Source organism: Schistocerca serialis, chromosome 2, assembly GCF_023864345.2.
Source record: "Schistocerca serialis cubense isolate TAMUIC-IGC-003099 chromosome 2, iqSchSeri2.2, whole genome shotgun sequence".
Taxonomy (NCBI): Eukaryota; Metazoa; Arthropoda; class Insecta; order Orthoptera; family Acrididae; genus Schistocerca; species Schistocerca serialis.
In genome coordinates, this window is record NC_064639.1 from 739,288,468 (window position 1) to 739,306,678 (window position 18,211).

Sequence of the window (18,211 nt, forward strand, 5' to 3'; positions counted from 1 at the left end):
GTTTTTATATATAACTACAGTAATTAATTAACTAAGTAACAAAGAGACAGTTACTCAGCCATGAGGACCCTCCTACCTGTCCCTGATGACACAAAATCCATCTCTTTTATTTACAGACAGGATACAGCCTGACTACGAAGAACTTCCTGTTTAGGTGTGGGGACTTTCCAATGTACTGTGCTGTGCTTGTGGTGTACAGATTAATGTACACCATATTATGGTATATTAATAATTTTTACTTATGGACCATCTGACAGCAATTGAATAAAACACAATTTTAGTGCTATACGCGTTTCGCCTTTATTTTCTGCAAGGCATCATCAGTGGCAGGTTGCGTGGACAATTTCCAACATATTACGCTCCTGTTGCAATTTTGGTGTTGTTGTTCTTCTTATGAACGCCAATTTGCGGTTTTTTTCCTCATTCCACAACACAATGGACTGAACGCTTATTTTAAAGCAATGTTTTTTCATTGCTTTAAAACAAGCGTTCAGTGCATAGTGTTGTGGAATGAGGAAAAAAACTGCAAATTGGCGTTCATAAGATGAAGAACAACACCAAAAATGCAACAGGAGTGTAATATGTTGGAAATTGTCCACGCAACCTGCCACTGATGATGCCTTGCAGAAAATAAAGGCAAAACGCGTATACCACTAAAATTGTGTTTTATTCAGTTGCTGTCAGACGGTCCATAAGTAAAAATTATTAATATACCGTAATATTACAAGCAACTGAGGAAGACAGGACTATAAAAGTTGAAGATGTTATGTACACCATATTTGAATGGGCCATGTTTTAAATAAGATAAGATGACAAATGGTCTGACCTCTAATTTAACAGAGAGGTAGGAGGAGGAGACTGCAATATGACTTAAGATTTAGTGGACTGTCCTGTTACTTCCTTACATTAATAGTGAGTTGATTTTCATGTGCTAATAGGATGGTTGTCTCACCTAAACATTTTCTACATATGAAGCAGCCACAGCTTCTTGAACCATTATTTTAGCCTTCACTTTATTACCACTCTATTCAGATTTTCAGCAGGTTTTAGACAGGATGCTGTTTACAGTTTGGTTCAAAAATGGTTCAAATGGCTCTGAGCACTATGGGACTTAACTTCTGAGATCATCAGTCCCCTAGAACTTAGAACTACTTAAACCTAACTAACCTAAGGTCATCACACACATCCATGCCCGAGGCAGGAATCGAACCTGCGACCATAGCGGTCACGTGGTTCCAGACTGTAGCGCCTAGAACCGCTCGGCCACCCCGGCCGGTACAGTTTGCTGTTGGAGTGTGATTCTGTGGATTAAAGTGAGCAGAAACGGTAGAGAGAGTGTAGTTTTAAATGAGTTTGTATGTTATGCCATTTTCAGTTTCATATAAAGTGTACCTCATAAAGAACGCAACTTTTGAAATGTCCACCTTTTCTGTTCTAGTAAGTCAGCAACACTGAATGCTGCACGATTTTCATCTGTTTTCTTTGTGGAGCACCTGATGATGGAATGTAGTATTGTGACAGGGGAAACTTATTACAAATATTTTGAATATTGTGGAGAGACTGTTTGTAAACACTGTCGAATGTTTCATCAACAAAATGCATCCAATAAGTTGACTGTGATGAGACAGATCACTAAATTAAAAAAAACCTCTGGACATCCTTGTGATAGTTGTTCTGTAGTAAACATCACAAATTGGATATTCCCAGATCCAGTATGCAACAGATTCTGCAAGGAAATCTGACCCTTTGGTCCTATAAAATCTGACTGTCACAAGAACTGAAGAAAAAGAAACATGAAGCGTGCCGAGCATTTGCCTGTTTGGTGCTTGTAAAACAAAGAGCAGCCAATAATTTCATGAAGAAAATAATGTTAACTGATGAGGTGCACTTCCTGTTGAATGTATTTGTTAACAAGTATAATTGTAGGATCTGTAGCACAGAAAGCCATTGAGTGATTATAGAGAATCCACTACATTCATTATGAGTGACTGTGTGGTGTGGCATTTGAGCTGAGGGCTTATTTGGGTTGTACTTCTTTGAAAATGGCACCAGAAATGCATTAAGAGTGGACAGCAGATGATACCACAATATATTAAGTGAGTTTTTGTGGTCTGAATTGGATTGTGTGAATGCTGAACCAATTTGGTTTCAATAAGATGGCACAAACTGTCACACATCATTTGTGGGAATGGACTTGTTACGAGAGGGGTTCCCTGGTTGGGTGGTTTCTTGCAATGATGATATGAACTAGATACTGTGAACTTGCAATTTGACACTATGAGATTTTTTTCTGTGGGCGTGTTTGAAGCTGCATGTGTATGTCAACAAACTACTATCACTTCCAAGCTCAAGGCCATGATTCAGCTAATAGTTTCAGAGTAGTGCTGCAAGTATGCCAAAAAGTTATTATGCTCCTAAAAGTTGTGTTCTTAGTGGGACTCTCTTCATTTGAGCCACCCTTGAAAAGTTTTAGCAAGGACTCCCTTAAACCTCGACAGCGGCCGCCCTAATATCAACAACCCCCCCCCCCCCCCCTCATGATATGAAACTATGAAACTACTAAGAAAAACTGGTAATTTTGTACTTTTCTTCCACTGAATACTACTAGCACATATTTTGAAATATAACACATATTTCCCAATTCATAAATGGATCTCCCAAGAGAAAAGATAGGAAAAGTGCTACAGCCCAGTGTCAGCAGACACACAAATGAAAAAGGGAAGAAAAAAGTTGGCTGTGGGAAGGGTGAAGGAAGGAAACACATTCAGTAGTCCATGTCAAGAACAGATGGCAGGGGGGTACGAGATGGTGAGCAACAATGAAATGCTAACAGCAGATGATATTTGAAAACCTGAGAACATAGAAGTGCAACAGAAGCAGTCAGTATGATTGTGATAAGGAGACTGGGTGAAGAAGAAATGAGGCATTTGACAGTGTGAATCACAGTATTCTCCCAGATAAATAAGTTTTATGGGATTGATGGTATAGCCGACCAATGGATGTCATATCTAACCACAAGAATGAAGAAAGTTGCATGTTATTATGCACCTGAAAGTAATTCAATGAATGGAGTCCGGTGACATTACTCTGACTGGGGAGAAATCACATATGGGGTTCCCCAAAGCTCAATCTTAGGTCCACTACTGTTCCTCATACCGCACCGTGGCAAGAACAGTGATGCAGCTCAAAACTGCAATACTTGAGAAAACTTGACTTAAAGAATTAATTCTATAAAACGTATACTGAAATAGTATGATGAGCTTCATTTGAATTTCAAGTAAGTATTGTTGGCAGTGAATTCCATTATATTTTTCATACATGTTGGGACGCTCCACTTGTATGTATTTTTCCAGTGACATAAACTAAATATGCCATTTTTTGACCTGTGTCACTTTTCTTGCTGGGGTGCGCTACATGTAAACAATCTTCTGTCTAATATACAACAAGCAGAATTAGTTCTTTCTGCAGATGACACTCCTGCTGTAATCAACCTAAGCATACATACAGAAACTGAAGAAATGGCACAGAAGAAGTGGCAAATTATGTTCTTAAAAGTGTCACTGATTGATTTTCTGCAAATAGTATCATTCTCAATTTTAAAAAGACACAACATATTCGATTCTGCACATCTAGGGGCACTTCACCAATGATAAGTGTAACACATAGTTGGGAAACAATAAAGAGGGTGGAAACTTCAAAATTTTTAGGTGTCACATCAATGAGAACGGAAACTGGAAAAAGCACATTTTGGAACTCCTAAAACAACTTCGTTCTGCTACCTTTGCACTTAGAGTCACTGCAAATCTTGGGGTGAAACAAATCAGTATGTTGACATATTTTGCATATTTTTATTCAATAATGTCATATGGAATAGTGTTCTGGGATAATTCATCTATAAGAAATAAAGTCGTCGCGACTCAGGAATGTACTGTAAGATTACTATGTGGTTCACACTCACAATCATTTCGTACACATCTGTTTCAAGAGTTGGGCATTCTGACTACTGCTTCACAGTATGTTAACTCCTTCATACAGTGCATTGTAATGAATCAATTGCAGTTCAAAAACAACAATGATGAACATAATTGCAGTGCCAGAAGAAAAAATGACATTCATTACTCCATGTTAAGGTTGTCTTTAGCACAAAAATGAGTGCACAATGCTGCAACAAAAATTCCTGATAGCTTACCCAGTGATATAAAATGTATGACAGAGAGCGAAGTAAAATTTGAAAACAAACTGAAAAAAAGTTCCTTGATAACTCCTATTCTAAACAAGCATTTCTATTACTGTAATGTATAAAAGGTGGTGGGTAGGAAGTACTAATTCCCATCTGTATATTTAATAATAATAAACAACAAAAAACTTATAATGGTCAGCATATAGCAATATTTACAAATTAATTTGTAATTTGAATGTAAAATGACTCATTCCACATCATTACCATCAATTATGCAAGAGAGCCATATAACACGAAACCAACTAAATACCTAACAGTTCCTGTGTGTTCAATAACATCATCTTGTGCAGACTAATACTACTTTTATGAATGCATCTACACCTATACACCTTAAGGTGTGGATTTTGGTATCACTATCTTCCTGCCCTTCCCTGTTACATTTACGAATGGTGCACTGCCAGTAAACTTCTGATATCAGCTCTGATTTTTCTGATTTTCTTGTCATGGTCATATTTTGAGAACATGTGAAGAAGCAGTACGTTGAAGACTCTTCTCAGAACATAAGTACTCAGAATTTCGGCAATAAACCTCTCTGTAATGCACAACATCTATATTGTGGCATCTGCCATTGGAGTTGGTTGAACATCTCTGTAGCACTCCTACAGCAACTAAATAGTCCCATGACAAAATGTGCAGCTCTTTGTTGGATCTTCTCTGTCTCTTAATTAATCCAACTTCATAAGGATGCCAAACTGATGGGCAGTACGCAAGAATTGGTCAAGAAGTATTTTCTGAGCCACTTCTTTTGTGGATGAATTACATTACCTTACTGTTCCCCCAATCACCATTAACTTGCCGTTTGCCTTTCCTACAAATTGTTGTATGTGGTCATTCCACATTGTTCACTAAACAACAGTGTGGAACTATATGGAATATCTTCTGGAAGTCAAGAAATCTGGCATTAGCCTGGGCAGTGTTGTCTATAGTGCTTTTGATTCCGTAGACAAACAACACAAGATGAGTTTCACAAGACCTCTACAAGTAGAATTCATACTGATCTACGTGGAGGACGTTTTTGTTCTTCCAAATGTATATACACAAAACATGTCCCACAATTCTACAATAGATTTACATTGGCAATGTGGAGGTATGATTATGTGCATCCATCGGACTTCAGTTCTTGAAATAGGAATGACCTGCAGTTTTTCCAGTTGTTAGATGTACCCTTTGTTGCTCGACCAACCTATGATAAACTACATCTGTCAGGGAAGGAGGTTCTTTTGATAATATCTGTAGTTCCTCACAGGCATATCTACAATGTGGAGCAGTTTCAGTTGATTCACTGTTCTGGGATCACTTATCTCAATATCTGCCATTTCAGTGTTTCAACTGAAAGAAAGAATGACATTACAATCTTCTGCAGTGAAACATTTTCAGAAGGCTGAGTTAAGTAATTTTGTCCTTTGTCTGTCATCTTCTGTTTCAGTGGCCATACAGTCATTGAAGGACTGAATACAAATTTCAGTGCAAACCCTGTCTTTATGTTAGACTAATCCTTCTTAGGAGACTACAAGTGGGTATTATAGACCATGAGCAGGGAAGAAGCAACAGAGAAGGTGAACAAACGGGTACATGAATATTTTCTCTCCATTTAGCATAACGTGTTCAGCTTGAGGGTATCCCGATTTTTATACCCAATAAGTTAATTACATTTTAAATGACAGGCATTGAATTTCATTGTATACTTTGAATGTCACAATCATTTAATAAACTAGGTTTATTTTTTTATTTTCACAGCTAGACTGCAAGTACAACACTAAAAAAATTTCAGTAACTGTTTCTTACCTCCGTGGAAGGATTAACACTGAGGCTTAACAGGCTTGAATCTGTAATACTGGACAGTACTGTTTCCATTAACTGATCCGTACCAACACATTTACTATCCTTATCACTTACAGTTCCTTGAGATGGTGCCACAACTTCAGCAAGAACTTCAGCAAATTCATGTGGAATTCTCTTGGCTGGAAAGAAAAATAGTAGCAATGATTATTAAATAGCTTATCAGCTGAAAAAAGTGAATAAGAAATTAGATACTACAATTTTTTGAAACAAAATTTGTCAACCAACAAGTAGAATATGTATCTCAGATGCAAACAGTAAGAACTATGACTGTAAAAACAATGAAAAGGAGGAGAATGGAACAAAAATATAATAAGTCAACATAAAAAGCAAAGAATGAGAACATCAAATAATATAAAATCCACAATGCTAATTCTATCTTGTCACCCAAAATCAAAACATATGTCTGTAGATTAGATTAGATTAGATTAGATTAATACTAGTTCCATGGATCATGAATACGATATTTCGTAATGATGTGGAACGAGTCGAATTTTCCAATACATGACATAATTAGGTTAATTTAACAACATACTTAAGTTAATATAACAACTTTATTTTTTTGTGTTTTTTTTGTTTTTCTTTATTTTTTTTTAATATTTTTTTTCCCTTTTTTTCTTAATTTATATCTAAAAATTCCTCTATGGAGTAGAAGGAGTTGTCATTCAGAAATTCTTTTAATTTCTTCTTAAATACTTGTTGGTTATCTGTCAGACTTTTGATACTATTTGGTAAGTGACCAAAGACTTTAGTGCCAGTATAATTCACCCCTTTCTGTGCCAAAGTTAGATTTAATCTTGAATAGTGAAGATCGTCCTTTCTCCTAGTATTGTAGTTATGCACACTGCTATTACTTTTGAATTGGGTTTGGTTGTTAATAACAAATTTCATAAGAGAGTATATATACTGAGAAGCTACTGTGAATATCCCTAGATCCTTAAATAAATGTCTGCAGGATGATCTTGGGTGGACTCCAGCTATTATTCTGATTACACGCTTTTGTGCAATAAATACTTTATTCCTCAGTGATGAATTACCCCAAAATATGATGCCATATGCAAGCAATGAGTGAAAATTGGCGTAATAAGCTAATTTACTAAGATGTTTATCACCAAAATTTGCAATGACCCTTATTGCATAAGTAGCTGAACTCAAACGTTTCAGCAGATCATCAATGTGTTTCTTCCAATTTAATCTCTCATCTATGGACATACCTAAAAATTTGGAATATTCTACCTTAGCTATATGCTTCTGATTAAGGTCTATATTTATTAATGGCGTCATACCATTCACTGTACGGAACTGTATGTACTGTGTCTTATCAAAATTCAGTGAGAGTCCGTTTACAAGGAACCACTTAGTAATTTTCTGAAAGACAGTATTGACAATTTCACCAGTTAATTCTTGTTTCTCAGGTGTGATTACTATACTTGTATCATCAGCGAAGAGAACTAACTTTGCCTCTTCATGAATATAGAATGGCAAGTCATTAATATATAATAAGAACAACAAAGGACCCAAGACTGACCCTTGTGGAACCCCATTCTTGATAGTTCCCCAGTTTGAGGAATGTGCTGATCTTTGCATGTTACGAGAACTACTTATTTCAACTTTCTGCACTCTTCCGGTTAGGTACGAATTAAACCATTTGTGCACTGTCCCACTCATGCCACAATACTTGAGCTTCTCTAGCAGAATTTCATGATTTACGCAATCAAAAGCCTTTGAGAGATCACAAAAACTCCCAATGGGTGGTGTTCGGTTATTCAGATCATTCAAAATTTGACTGGTGAAAGCATATATGGCATTTTCTGTTGAAAAACCTTTCTGGAAACCAAACTGACATTTTGTTAGTACTTCATTTTTACAGATATGTGAAGCTACTCTTGAATACATTACTTTCTCAAAAATTTTGGATAAAGCTGTTAGAAGGGAGATTGGACGGTAATTGTTGACATCAGATCTATCTCCCTTTTTATGCAAAGGTATAACAATAGCATATTTCAGTCTATCAGGGAAAATGCCCTGTTCCAGAGAGCTATTACACAGGTGGCTGAGAATCTTACTTATCTGTTGAGAACAAGCTTTTAGTATTTTGCTGGAAATGCCATCAATTCCATGTGAGTTTTTGCTTTTAAGCAAGTTTATTATTTTCCTAATTTCAGAGGAAGAAGTGGGTGAGATTTCAATTGTATCAAATTGCATAGGTATGGCCTCTTCCATTAACAGCCTAGCATCTTCTAATGAACACCTGGATCCTACTATATCCACAACATTTAGAAAATGATTATTAAAAATATTTTCAACTTGTGACTTTTTGTTCGTTAAGTTTTCATTCAATTTGATGGTAATACTGTCTTCCTCTGCTCTTGGTTGACCTGTTTCTCTTTTAATAATATTCCAAATTGTTTTAATTTTATTATCAGAGTTGCTGATTTCAGACATAATACACATACTCCTGGATTTTTTAATAACTTTTCTTAATATAACACAGTAGTTTTTATAATTTTTGATAGTTTCTGGGTCACTACTCTTTCTTGCTGTCAGATACATTTCCCTTTTCCGGTTACAAGATATTTTTATACCCTTAGTAAGCCATGGTTTGTTACAAGGTTTCTTACGAGTATATTTAACTATTTTCTTGGGGAAGCAGTTTTCAAATGCATTTACAAAAATGTCATGAAATAAATTATATTTTAAATTGGCATCAGGTTCACGGTACACCTCATCCCAGTCTAACTGCTGTAGGCTTTCCCTGAAATTTGCAATTGTTAAATTGTTGACTGAACGTACTACTTTGGAGGACTGTTTAGTATTGCGGAATGGAGCTATGTCATATATTGTAACTAGCTGTGCACCATGATCAGAAAGACCATTCTCAACAGGCTGAGCATTTATCTGGTTAAACTTATCTTGGTCTATAAAGAAGTTATCTTTACCACCCAAGTAGGAAAATCAATAACGGGTGTCAAATTGAAAGAACCGAGTAATACTTCAAGGTCATTTTTCCTATTACCCTCTTTCAGAGAATCTACATTGAAGTCCCCACAAATAATAATTTGCTTCCCCCTGTCTGACAGATAGCACAACAAGGAGTCCAAATTTTTCAGAAATAGATGAAAATTTCCTGATGGGGACCTATATACAGTTACAATTATAAATGTGCCTTTATTTAATTTAAGCTCACAGGCACATGCTTCTATATGTTTCTCTACACAAAACTTTTTTGTTTCTATACTTTTTGCACAATGACAACTTTTGACATATATGGCAACTCCTCCTTTCTCCATATTTTCTCTCATTACATGTGCAGAGAGCTTATAACCACTTACATTTACCTTATCCATATCAGTAACAATGTGATGCTCAGACAGGCATAGTATATCTATTTCATTCTCAGCTTCTAAATCTTCCAAACAAACCAGAAGCTCATCTACTTTATTCTTTAAACTCCCAATATTTTGATGAAATATACTTACATTATTTTTAATTATACTTTTATGAGAACCTTTCCTTATTCTAACATTTGCAGTACTCTCCTGTCTGAGTTTCTCATTGTGCTTAGGCCTAGTTCCTATACCAGTGGTCACATGGTGTTCAGAGAGGCAGATTATGTCAATTGGGTTGGGTGACTTTAGTTCATCAATGCAATTACCTAGGACTGAGATACAACTTGGTGGAGATAAAATTTCTGGTGATTGGTGAAAATTTATAATTGATAGCTGTGATTGGTGATCCAATGTGCTAGAATTGTGCTGTTGAATTTCTTTCCTAAACTGAAGATTTGTTTCAATCCTGACCTCTCGTAGAACTTGACATCTTTCTGTCTTACCTATCCTAAAAAAGGTGCTGCTCCAACACCTGTAACCACTGGCATTTTACCATTCATGGCAGTGCCTCCCCCCCTTAAATTTCCTGCTATTACCCCAGCCAGTTTCCCCTTCCCTTTCCTGTCAACCAACAAGTAGAATATGCATCTCAGATGCAAACAGTAAAAACTATGACTGTAAAAACAATGAAAAGGAGGAGAATGGAACAAAAATATAATAAGCCAAGCACTAAGCTCCTTAGTTGAGATACAAAGAAACCAACATTTGCAGAATATGAAGATAAAGGACAACCTGAATGTGGAATACTAAGAATACAAGTGGAGTATTATACATAAGAAATGATCAAAAGGCAATTCAAAACTATAGCACTTGACTTTTAATGTACAATTTCGGCACAATGATGACAGTGTACCTTGACAAACTCAGATTTAATGTCAAGTCCATTCTACATTATTAAAATGTAATGTTAATATACCTACATTTGCATGTAAAAAGCATAAAATACAGAGATATCTAAAAAAAAAAAACATACAATCCAACAAACAGCACCCCAGAAAAACAAGTTTTGCAGGAAAACTGGATTTTGCAAACTACAGACACCACAGAAGTGAGAGAGATGAATACATTCTCATAAAAATACCAAATTAAAAGTTGCTATCATTTATTACTGAAATTGCTCTGAATTTGATAATGAAAACATGACATATCTAAAACTGATAAATAATTATCAAACAACAGCGTTTTAAAGAAATGAACACACTTAATGCTGAAACCATGAAAATTGAGAAAATTAAAAATTATTTTTGCATTTTGAATTACAAGTGCCAAACAGGAAAGAACTTTGCATTCAGTGGTGAAGTTAGTTGAATAATGTGTTAAAGCATGCAGACTTATAAACCAGACTAAAAAGGATACAGAGATTTATTATTTAAATATAAATATTTCAGAGAGACTTGTCCATCTTGCTGTAAGTCTGGTAATTTGTTTGCAGAGGAGTGATTGGGTGTAGTGGGAGAACCACCTGCACAGCAGATGCACAATACGGCCAAAGGTACAGCAGGAAAAACATGTTACAAACACAACACTTTTCACCAGCTATTTTTGAAACATTTATTAGGGCTAATAACACATGGTTTGTTTAACATTGTGAGACCTGAAGTTTCTCCTGGGGATGCAGTGAGGTGACACTGTCGACAACCGCCAATAGGTGTACACGCTGTAATTTTCAAGGCAGTTTTGCATTGAAAAATACAAGGCGTGCATCTGTCGAAATATCAGCGATTGTCAATTATGTCAACCCAGATGTATTCATTTTTACGTGTACAGATTTGACGGTCCAACAGTATGTTTAAGGTATATCCATTTGGTAGTCCATGCTTTCACTTAAAACACACAACCTCTGCTTATGGGTTTTTAAGTATACTGTCAATGCCCTACCTCTCGCATCACAGGGATGCTATCTAAACCTTATCACAAACTTCCTCCCAGTTTGTCTGATATAAATTTCATCATAGTCATTATAGTTTAGTTTGTACACTCCTGAGCCATTGTATTTGTTCCATTTCTCCTGTTATCTACTTCTTAAGTTAGCTCTGATTTGAAAACCTCTACTGATGTTGACTTTCCTGAAGATATAAACAATTCAGAGTTCTAACCATTAAATATTACTGCTGCATATTTCCCATTGTCCTTATGTACTATATGATAAAAAGTATCTGGATGCCCTATGTAATGCAGAATTGACCACTAGATATCAAGCGAGGTGGATACCCCAGTACAAAAAGAGGTGGGGTGTATTGTATTGTCACTACAGAAGCAGTAACAGCAGAATGGATCTGTCAGAAGACCTCAGTGACTTTGAACATGGACTGGTCATTGGATATCACCTGAGTAACAAATCCATCATGGAATTCTAAAGCTGCCCAGGTTGTTTGTTAGTGATGGATTATGAAGTGGAACTGAGAAGGAACAATCACAGCTAAAGCAAGACCAGGCAGACCTCATGTACTGATGGACAGGGGATGTCAAACACTGCAGAGGGTGGTCGGAAAAACACACACACACACACACACACACACACACACACACACACACGAAATCAATAGAAGGAATCACTCGTAAGTTCCAAAGTGCTCCCAGCAGTTCCACTAGGACCATGACTGTATGATGGGAGTTAAAAAGAAAGGTATACAATGGTGAAGCAGCTCCTCATGAGCCACACATTCCTGTAATCAGTGCTACTTGATACTTGAGATGGTGTAAAGAATGATGCCACTGGACAGTGAATAACTGAAAATAAGTGTTTTGGAGTGATGAAATGCTATATCTTGTGGCAAACCAATGGAAGGGTTTGGGTTTGGCAAATGCCTGGAGAAAATTGTATGGCATCGGGTGCAGTGCCAATGGTGAAGTATGGAGGAGGTGAAGTTATAATACAGGGGTGTTCTTCATGGTTAGGGTCTGATCCTCTGATTATGCCAAAGAAAACATTAAATGTCGAAGGTTATGAACACATTTTACAGCATTCGGTTCTGCGTAGAGTAGAGGACTAGTCTGGAATTGTTGATTGTTTCTATCAGAACAACAATTCACTCTGTTATAAAGCAACATCTATGAAGTAATGGTTTGTGGATGATGACATTCCCAAAATGGACTAGCCTGCACAACATCCATCATCACTACTTTCTCTGGTTTTGATGCTTAAGGGGCTCCGGAACGCCCTATACTTGCAATGTTAAAATAACGCTCATAAATTACATCTTTCCTCACAAAGTATTTGAGGTAGGAAGTTGAACTTTTTACAGATTATTTATTGGAATATGGGCTACAACTTAACACAGGGATTTTACAAAATTTTAGTTCACTTATTAAAGATGATTTTTTTTCAATTGTAATGAAAATTCACATTTTTTTGCAATTTTTTATTTATATATTCAAAAATATACAGTTTTTTGGAAAAAGGCTGTGTTAAATTATGCAGAAGGTACTGTGTAACATTTACTGAAAGTTTGAAACAAATATGTTTGGAAGATCCTTAGAAAACATGTAATTAGTATGAGAAAATAAAAGTTTTGGGAATCGATCGACAAAGATTGGATTAACTTTTTAGTGCATTCCAGGTCCATAGGATGGATTATCTTCATCCTCTGCAAACTCCTCCTCCAGCTTCCTCTTGTTCCTCCTCCTGTTTACTCTTGCTTGTATTTCTAGACTCTTTACAGCCCTGTCTGCAGCCCGAAGGCGTTCCTTGTCTAAAGCAAGCATCGCTCGTACCATGTTAGAACCTATCTTCATTCCCATATTTCTAAATACCTTGCACCTTACAATGTTGCCATCATTGAAAGTCGCAACAGCATCATACACACCAAAGTGAAGTGTTTCTATTCCAACAAATACAGTCTTGGGGATTCTCGACCATATAACACTATTTACACTTTCATTGGGGTTTTGAGTTTTTCCGTGAATACACTTTTTCAACAGTTCAGGTGCTGCTAAGTCTCTGAAAATAGGTTTTATCACGTCCATTATTGCATGAGGCAGACTATGCTTATGAGTGTACACTTCACCAGTTAGCAATCCTTTGTTATATTTACACCAGCTGTCTTCTTCTTTGGGACACAAGCTATGTTGGGGATTTTCATCGGTTGAAGAAGTATGAAAAAAAAGAGCCCAAACAACCTTCTTCATTTCGTCGACACTTTGTGACTTTGTGTATTTTGCCTAATACCCATTCCATAATAGTTCTGTATTTTGTCAATTACACTGTCAGTTAACCTTCCCTTCCCATCCAACCCTTTACCATCACTGAGTTTTTGTTTTTTGTACGAAGCTTTCAGTTGCCGAAGTCTTGTTACCATTCGCTTCTGTACGTGTCCAATACACTCAAATTTCTGCACAACAACATCATCACCATAGGGCTTCAGTCCTTGAACATGTTTGAAACTTTTAGAATCACCGTCACCAAGGTAATTAACATATCGCACTTTATCACACGCCTCAGAACGCTGGAATATACTGGCAACACCAGCCACTTCCATTCCTCCACTACTGCCACTATAGTTAGCTTTGCAATTATTTTCATGTGTACCTTTATATTTTTGTGGACATCTACAATACTTTGATATTACTGCTACATCTAAAACTTCCCCTGTATACATACTGGTGGCAGATACTACACCATGAAGAGATGTGTGTCCCCGTTTATGCCAGGTACCATCGAACGCTGCAGTCAAATCTCTGTTACCATTATTTTCCATTACTGCCTCTTCCACAGCGTTCTTCATAGATTCTATACAGACATCTTCTACTTTAGACTCTATTAATTTATTATAGGTTGTAAACTTGGTTGGGGGATTTGGAAGATTCATGATGTCACAGAAAATTGCACCTGCAGTAGCACCCTTACCAACTGAACGCAAGGAATAAACAAATCTAATGTTGTGTTCGTAGATTTTGCTACCAGTTTCTTCAGTTGCAGTTACTACAACACTGTTCCAAAAGGTGGTCATGTATGAACACTTCTCACATTTCAGTTGTATTTCACTAGCAAGTCCTACGTGCTTTATTATGGAGAGTTCCAGACCAACTTCACTACAATGAATACATCTTACACAGTTTGAAAAAATTCCTTTGAGAACCGACATATCCAATATTTCATTCACATCCGATTCGCCCATAAAACATTCATAGTTTTCACTCATTGAACCAAGCTTCTTCTGTGAAGTATTTTCTTTCCCACTTTGACTGCTATGGGCAGGTGTACTTGAGAGGTTAGGTTCACTCTCTTGGTTATCGTCTTTATTGTTTACAGTAATAACACATACCTTTGGCTTTCCAACATTTCTCCTTTTCTTAAAAGCCTTCAGAGGATTTCTAATAACTTTACTTTTACTCATTATTATACTTCAACAAAACAGAGACTCAAGAAACAGAATTAATTACGAATATTTTCGAGATAACGACAGAGTAAATAAACATGAAACAATCGACAATCACACCATCGATACATATTGAACCATCACAGGTTAGCCACAACACATACTTTATCTCACATCACTAAAATGTACCTGATGAACACGGACGTTAATAATAACACCATTTGACAGCAGTTTAACAGCGCCACAGTGGGCCACGTCCATGTAGAACACATTTCAAAAAAAATTTAAAAATAGTTGTAGTCTTCGGAATTGAATAAATTATATATCTATTAAAAGGTAATAGTCTGCAGATTCAGAAAACGCAAAAAAGTAAAAATTGAACTTTTCATGATTTTGAGCCTTTCCGGAGCCCCTTAAAGAAGAATTGGCTTCCATTGCTCCAAATATTCAGATAGCTCAGAGAAAGTGTCCCAGCAGAGTTCAAACTGTCATAAAGGTGAAGGGTGGACATAATACATTATTAATGTCCACTAACAGGTGTCCGGATATTTTCAATCAGATAGTGTACACCAGTGGTCAAGTACCTTTTCTAAACTAAATTTCCTGATACATATTATCGATTTCACTACTTCCGTATCCATCTGCAGTCATTATCTGCATAATTATCTGAATTTCTTTCTGAATCCCATCCTCACCCAACAGTAATTCCCAGATTTTGTTTAGTGTGAATCTGAAGAAGGTGTACCTACATCTTCTGGGATGACATGAGTTTGCATTTATGATCACATCAGTGTAAACTGTTTTTGTGTGTACATTTACTTTATGCTTCCCATTATTACTGGTAATTACAATGATCAAAAGGTTTATTCTTTCTCTTTTTCAAGCTCTACCTTAAAGTTAATTTAGGGAACATGGACTCATATATTTAGCCACTTTCCATGTTTCACTGTCATTACCTCCGTTAACAACATAATAATGTTCACATATGTTCCATAATAAACAACTTTCTTTTCTATGTCATAGTTTGCTTCCTTTTTTTCAGTTTCCTATACCAGTATGTCTTTTATTTATTATGATGGGTTCGCCTCTCTCAAATGCATTTTACAGCTACTGCCAGCTGTCTCCCCCCCCCTCCCCCCCCCCCCCCCCCCTCCCCACTAGGCATAGGCCTAGGGGCGGCACCTTAAAGGCGAGGGGGACAGCATTTTTTGCTCTGTACTCATTTTAACCTTTTACGTTTTAAAATAATTGCGCTTAAATGTGACAAAAATTTTTGATAATGTTAAACAACTTGCTAGTTTAAATAAGCCTTAATAACACAATTCGACAATACAAGCTTGGAAATATACATAGTTTACTTGGTGACTGCATGGCAATTTAACATTGGGTTTCTATCTGGTATCATCTTCATGATTGTTCAAAATATTTTGAAGTAAGCTGTCAGGACGGAAATCTACAATACAATGTTTGAAACGTTATTATTCTGAGAATGTTGTCAGCTTCTACTTAACCCTACTATATTTTCCCCGGAAAATACTGGGCCCCCTGAAAATCTGTGAGATAAATTAACCAGCAGTTTCTTAAATACTGTAATGTGCGGCCTCAGTATGTAAAACCTGACTCTACTTAAATTTCTTGTAGAAATTACAGGGAAGTATCAAGTCAACGCTCCATTACTGTAATTAATGTGAAAGCTCTGTTGTCTTCAATATCTGAGCTTTGATTTAATGACACCTATTTAACAAAACATGTTGATACTGGGAATGTTGTACATTTTTAAACACATGTTTATATGAAAAAAAAACATAAGCAGAATATCTAATAATGTGTGGAATACACTTCACAACAGTTTAAAAATTTAATTTAATTTATTTACTTAGTTACTTTTTTGGCAAAAAAGAAGAAGAAACCAACTTTTGTTTGTCTCATTTATTGTGCTGCAGCCTGCACAATATCAAAGTTCCCGCTCTGTGCAATCAAATAGTACATGGCATTGCAAATTTTATATTAAACTTCCTAACTAAGTTTTTTTTTTTTTTTTTTTTTTTTTTTTCTTTTTTTTTTTCAAGGAAAGGTTTTTTTACTTTATGTTGGAAAAAAAGGTGCATTTGCGTGTAGACATAGCAGCAGTGTTCACACAAATGACAACACACCACATCAACTGCCAACAAGACTACTTAAATTTTGTAGTCTGTCTTCTCTGCCCACAGAAATGGCTAAAATGTTATAAGAATAAGTGGGATAAAAGTCAATCCAGCACACCTCACTGCAAGAAATTGCAAAAATTATTTGCTTTTTAAATTAGAAAGACAGTGTCAAGGATATTCAGAACATATTTGCGTCCCAGCTTAAAGTTCGGTGACGCAGGAAACAAAAGCCAAAAACAGGACTGTGCAGTTTTCTTTACGAGATGAATTCCAGCTGACAGGTGTGCTTCTACTGTTCACTGACAACAGAGAAATAGGTGACAATAAAATTAAATTATTCTGCATTGTCGTTCTTTCATAGCATAGTTATGTCGAGTAATTCGAGTTGGTCAGTTCATCGTTCCATGTTTACAGGAAAAATCTTTGTGCTCATGAACCATGTTTAAAGTAAAAAGCTTTGTGCCCTTGTGCGGTGTAATACGACGAACTGGATACAGTCTTTCTTTCTTTCTTTCCTTTTACAATTTTTTTTCTTTTGTTTTGACTGTTGATGGACAATTTTGTAAGTTCCATAACATGAATAACAGTGAAAAAAGCAAACGTGAAAAATTAAGGGGGGGCGGCATTTTGGAAATCATTGAAGGAAAGGCAAGAACGAGACGCCAATGTTCTAAAAATGCTTGGAACAGTACATAAATTTTTCGCAAAAAATTTGCTGGTTCGACTTCAAGTTCAAGTAGTAATGGTATGGATGATATTTCTGGCACTGCAGCTTTTGTAAAAGAAGTAAATGCAGATGAAACAAAAGTTAAAAATGAAGAAAAGCAAATTGTTCCTGATTTAGAGTTTTACGAAAAACTAAATGTCGAGTCAGATGTTACAAAAAGAAATAACCTCGCTAGTGATGATCCTGCAGAATGGTGTGTCAATGAATCGACAATCAACATTCTCTTACAACGTGGCATTAATCAAAAATGTAATAGTGATTTTTTTAATCCAAGAATATCAATAGGCAATAAAACCAGATATTTGAACAAAAATGTATTTTACCGTAAACTTTTAAATGATGAATCAACTTCGCATGATTTTCTAGTATACTTCTGTAGCACCAGTGCTGTTTTTTGTGCACCATGTAAATTGTTTGGAGATAAGGCCACGATTGCTACTAATGGTCTTGCAGATTGGAAAAATATTTCTAATGTTTTATCTCATCATGAGAACTCACTTGAACACAAAAATTCTGAGTTATCACTCTTAACAAGAAAAAAGTCACTTGGA

At 36.1% G+C, this 18,211-nt stretch overlaps 1 protein-coding gene across 2 annotated transcripts in view; it reads right to left on the bottom strand.

Moving 5' to 3' along the window:
- LOC126457939 (uncharacterized) overlaps positions 1-18,211 on the bottom strand; it is a 422,121-nt gene that overhangs the window by 13,633 nt on the left and 390,277 nt on the right. For both annotated transcript variants that reach the window (XM_050094658.1, XM_050094659.1), the window contains one exon: positions 6,026-6,201. In XM_050094658.1, coding sequence (XP_049950615.1) covers positions 6,026-6,201 — 176 coding nt within the window. The remainder of the gene's footprint in view (positions 1-6,025; positions 6,202-18,211) is intronic.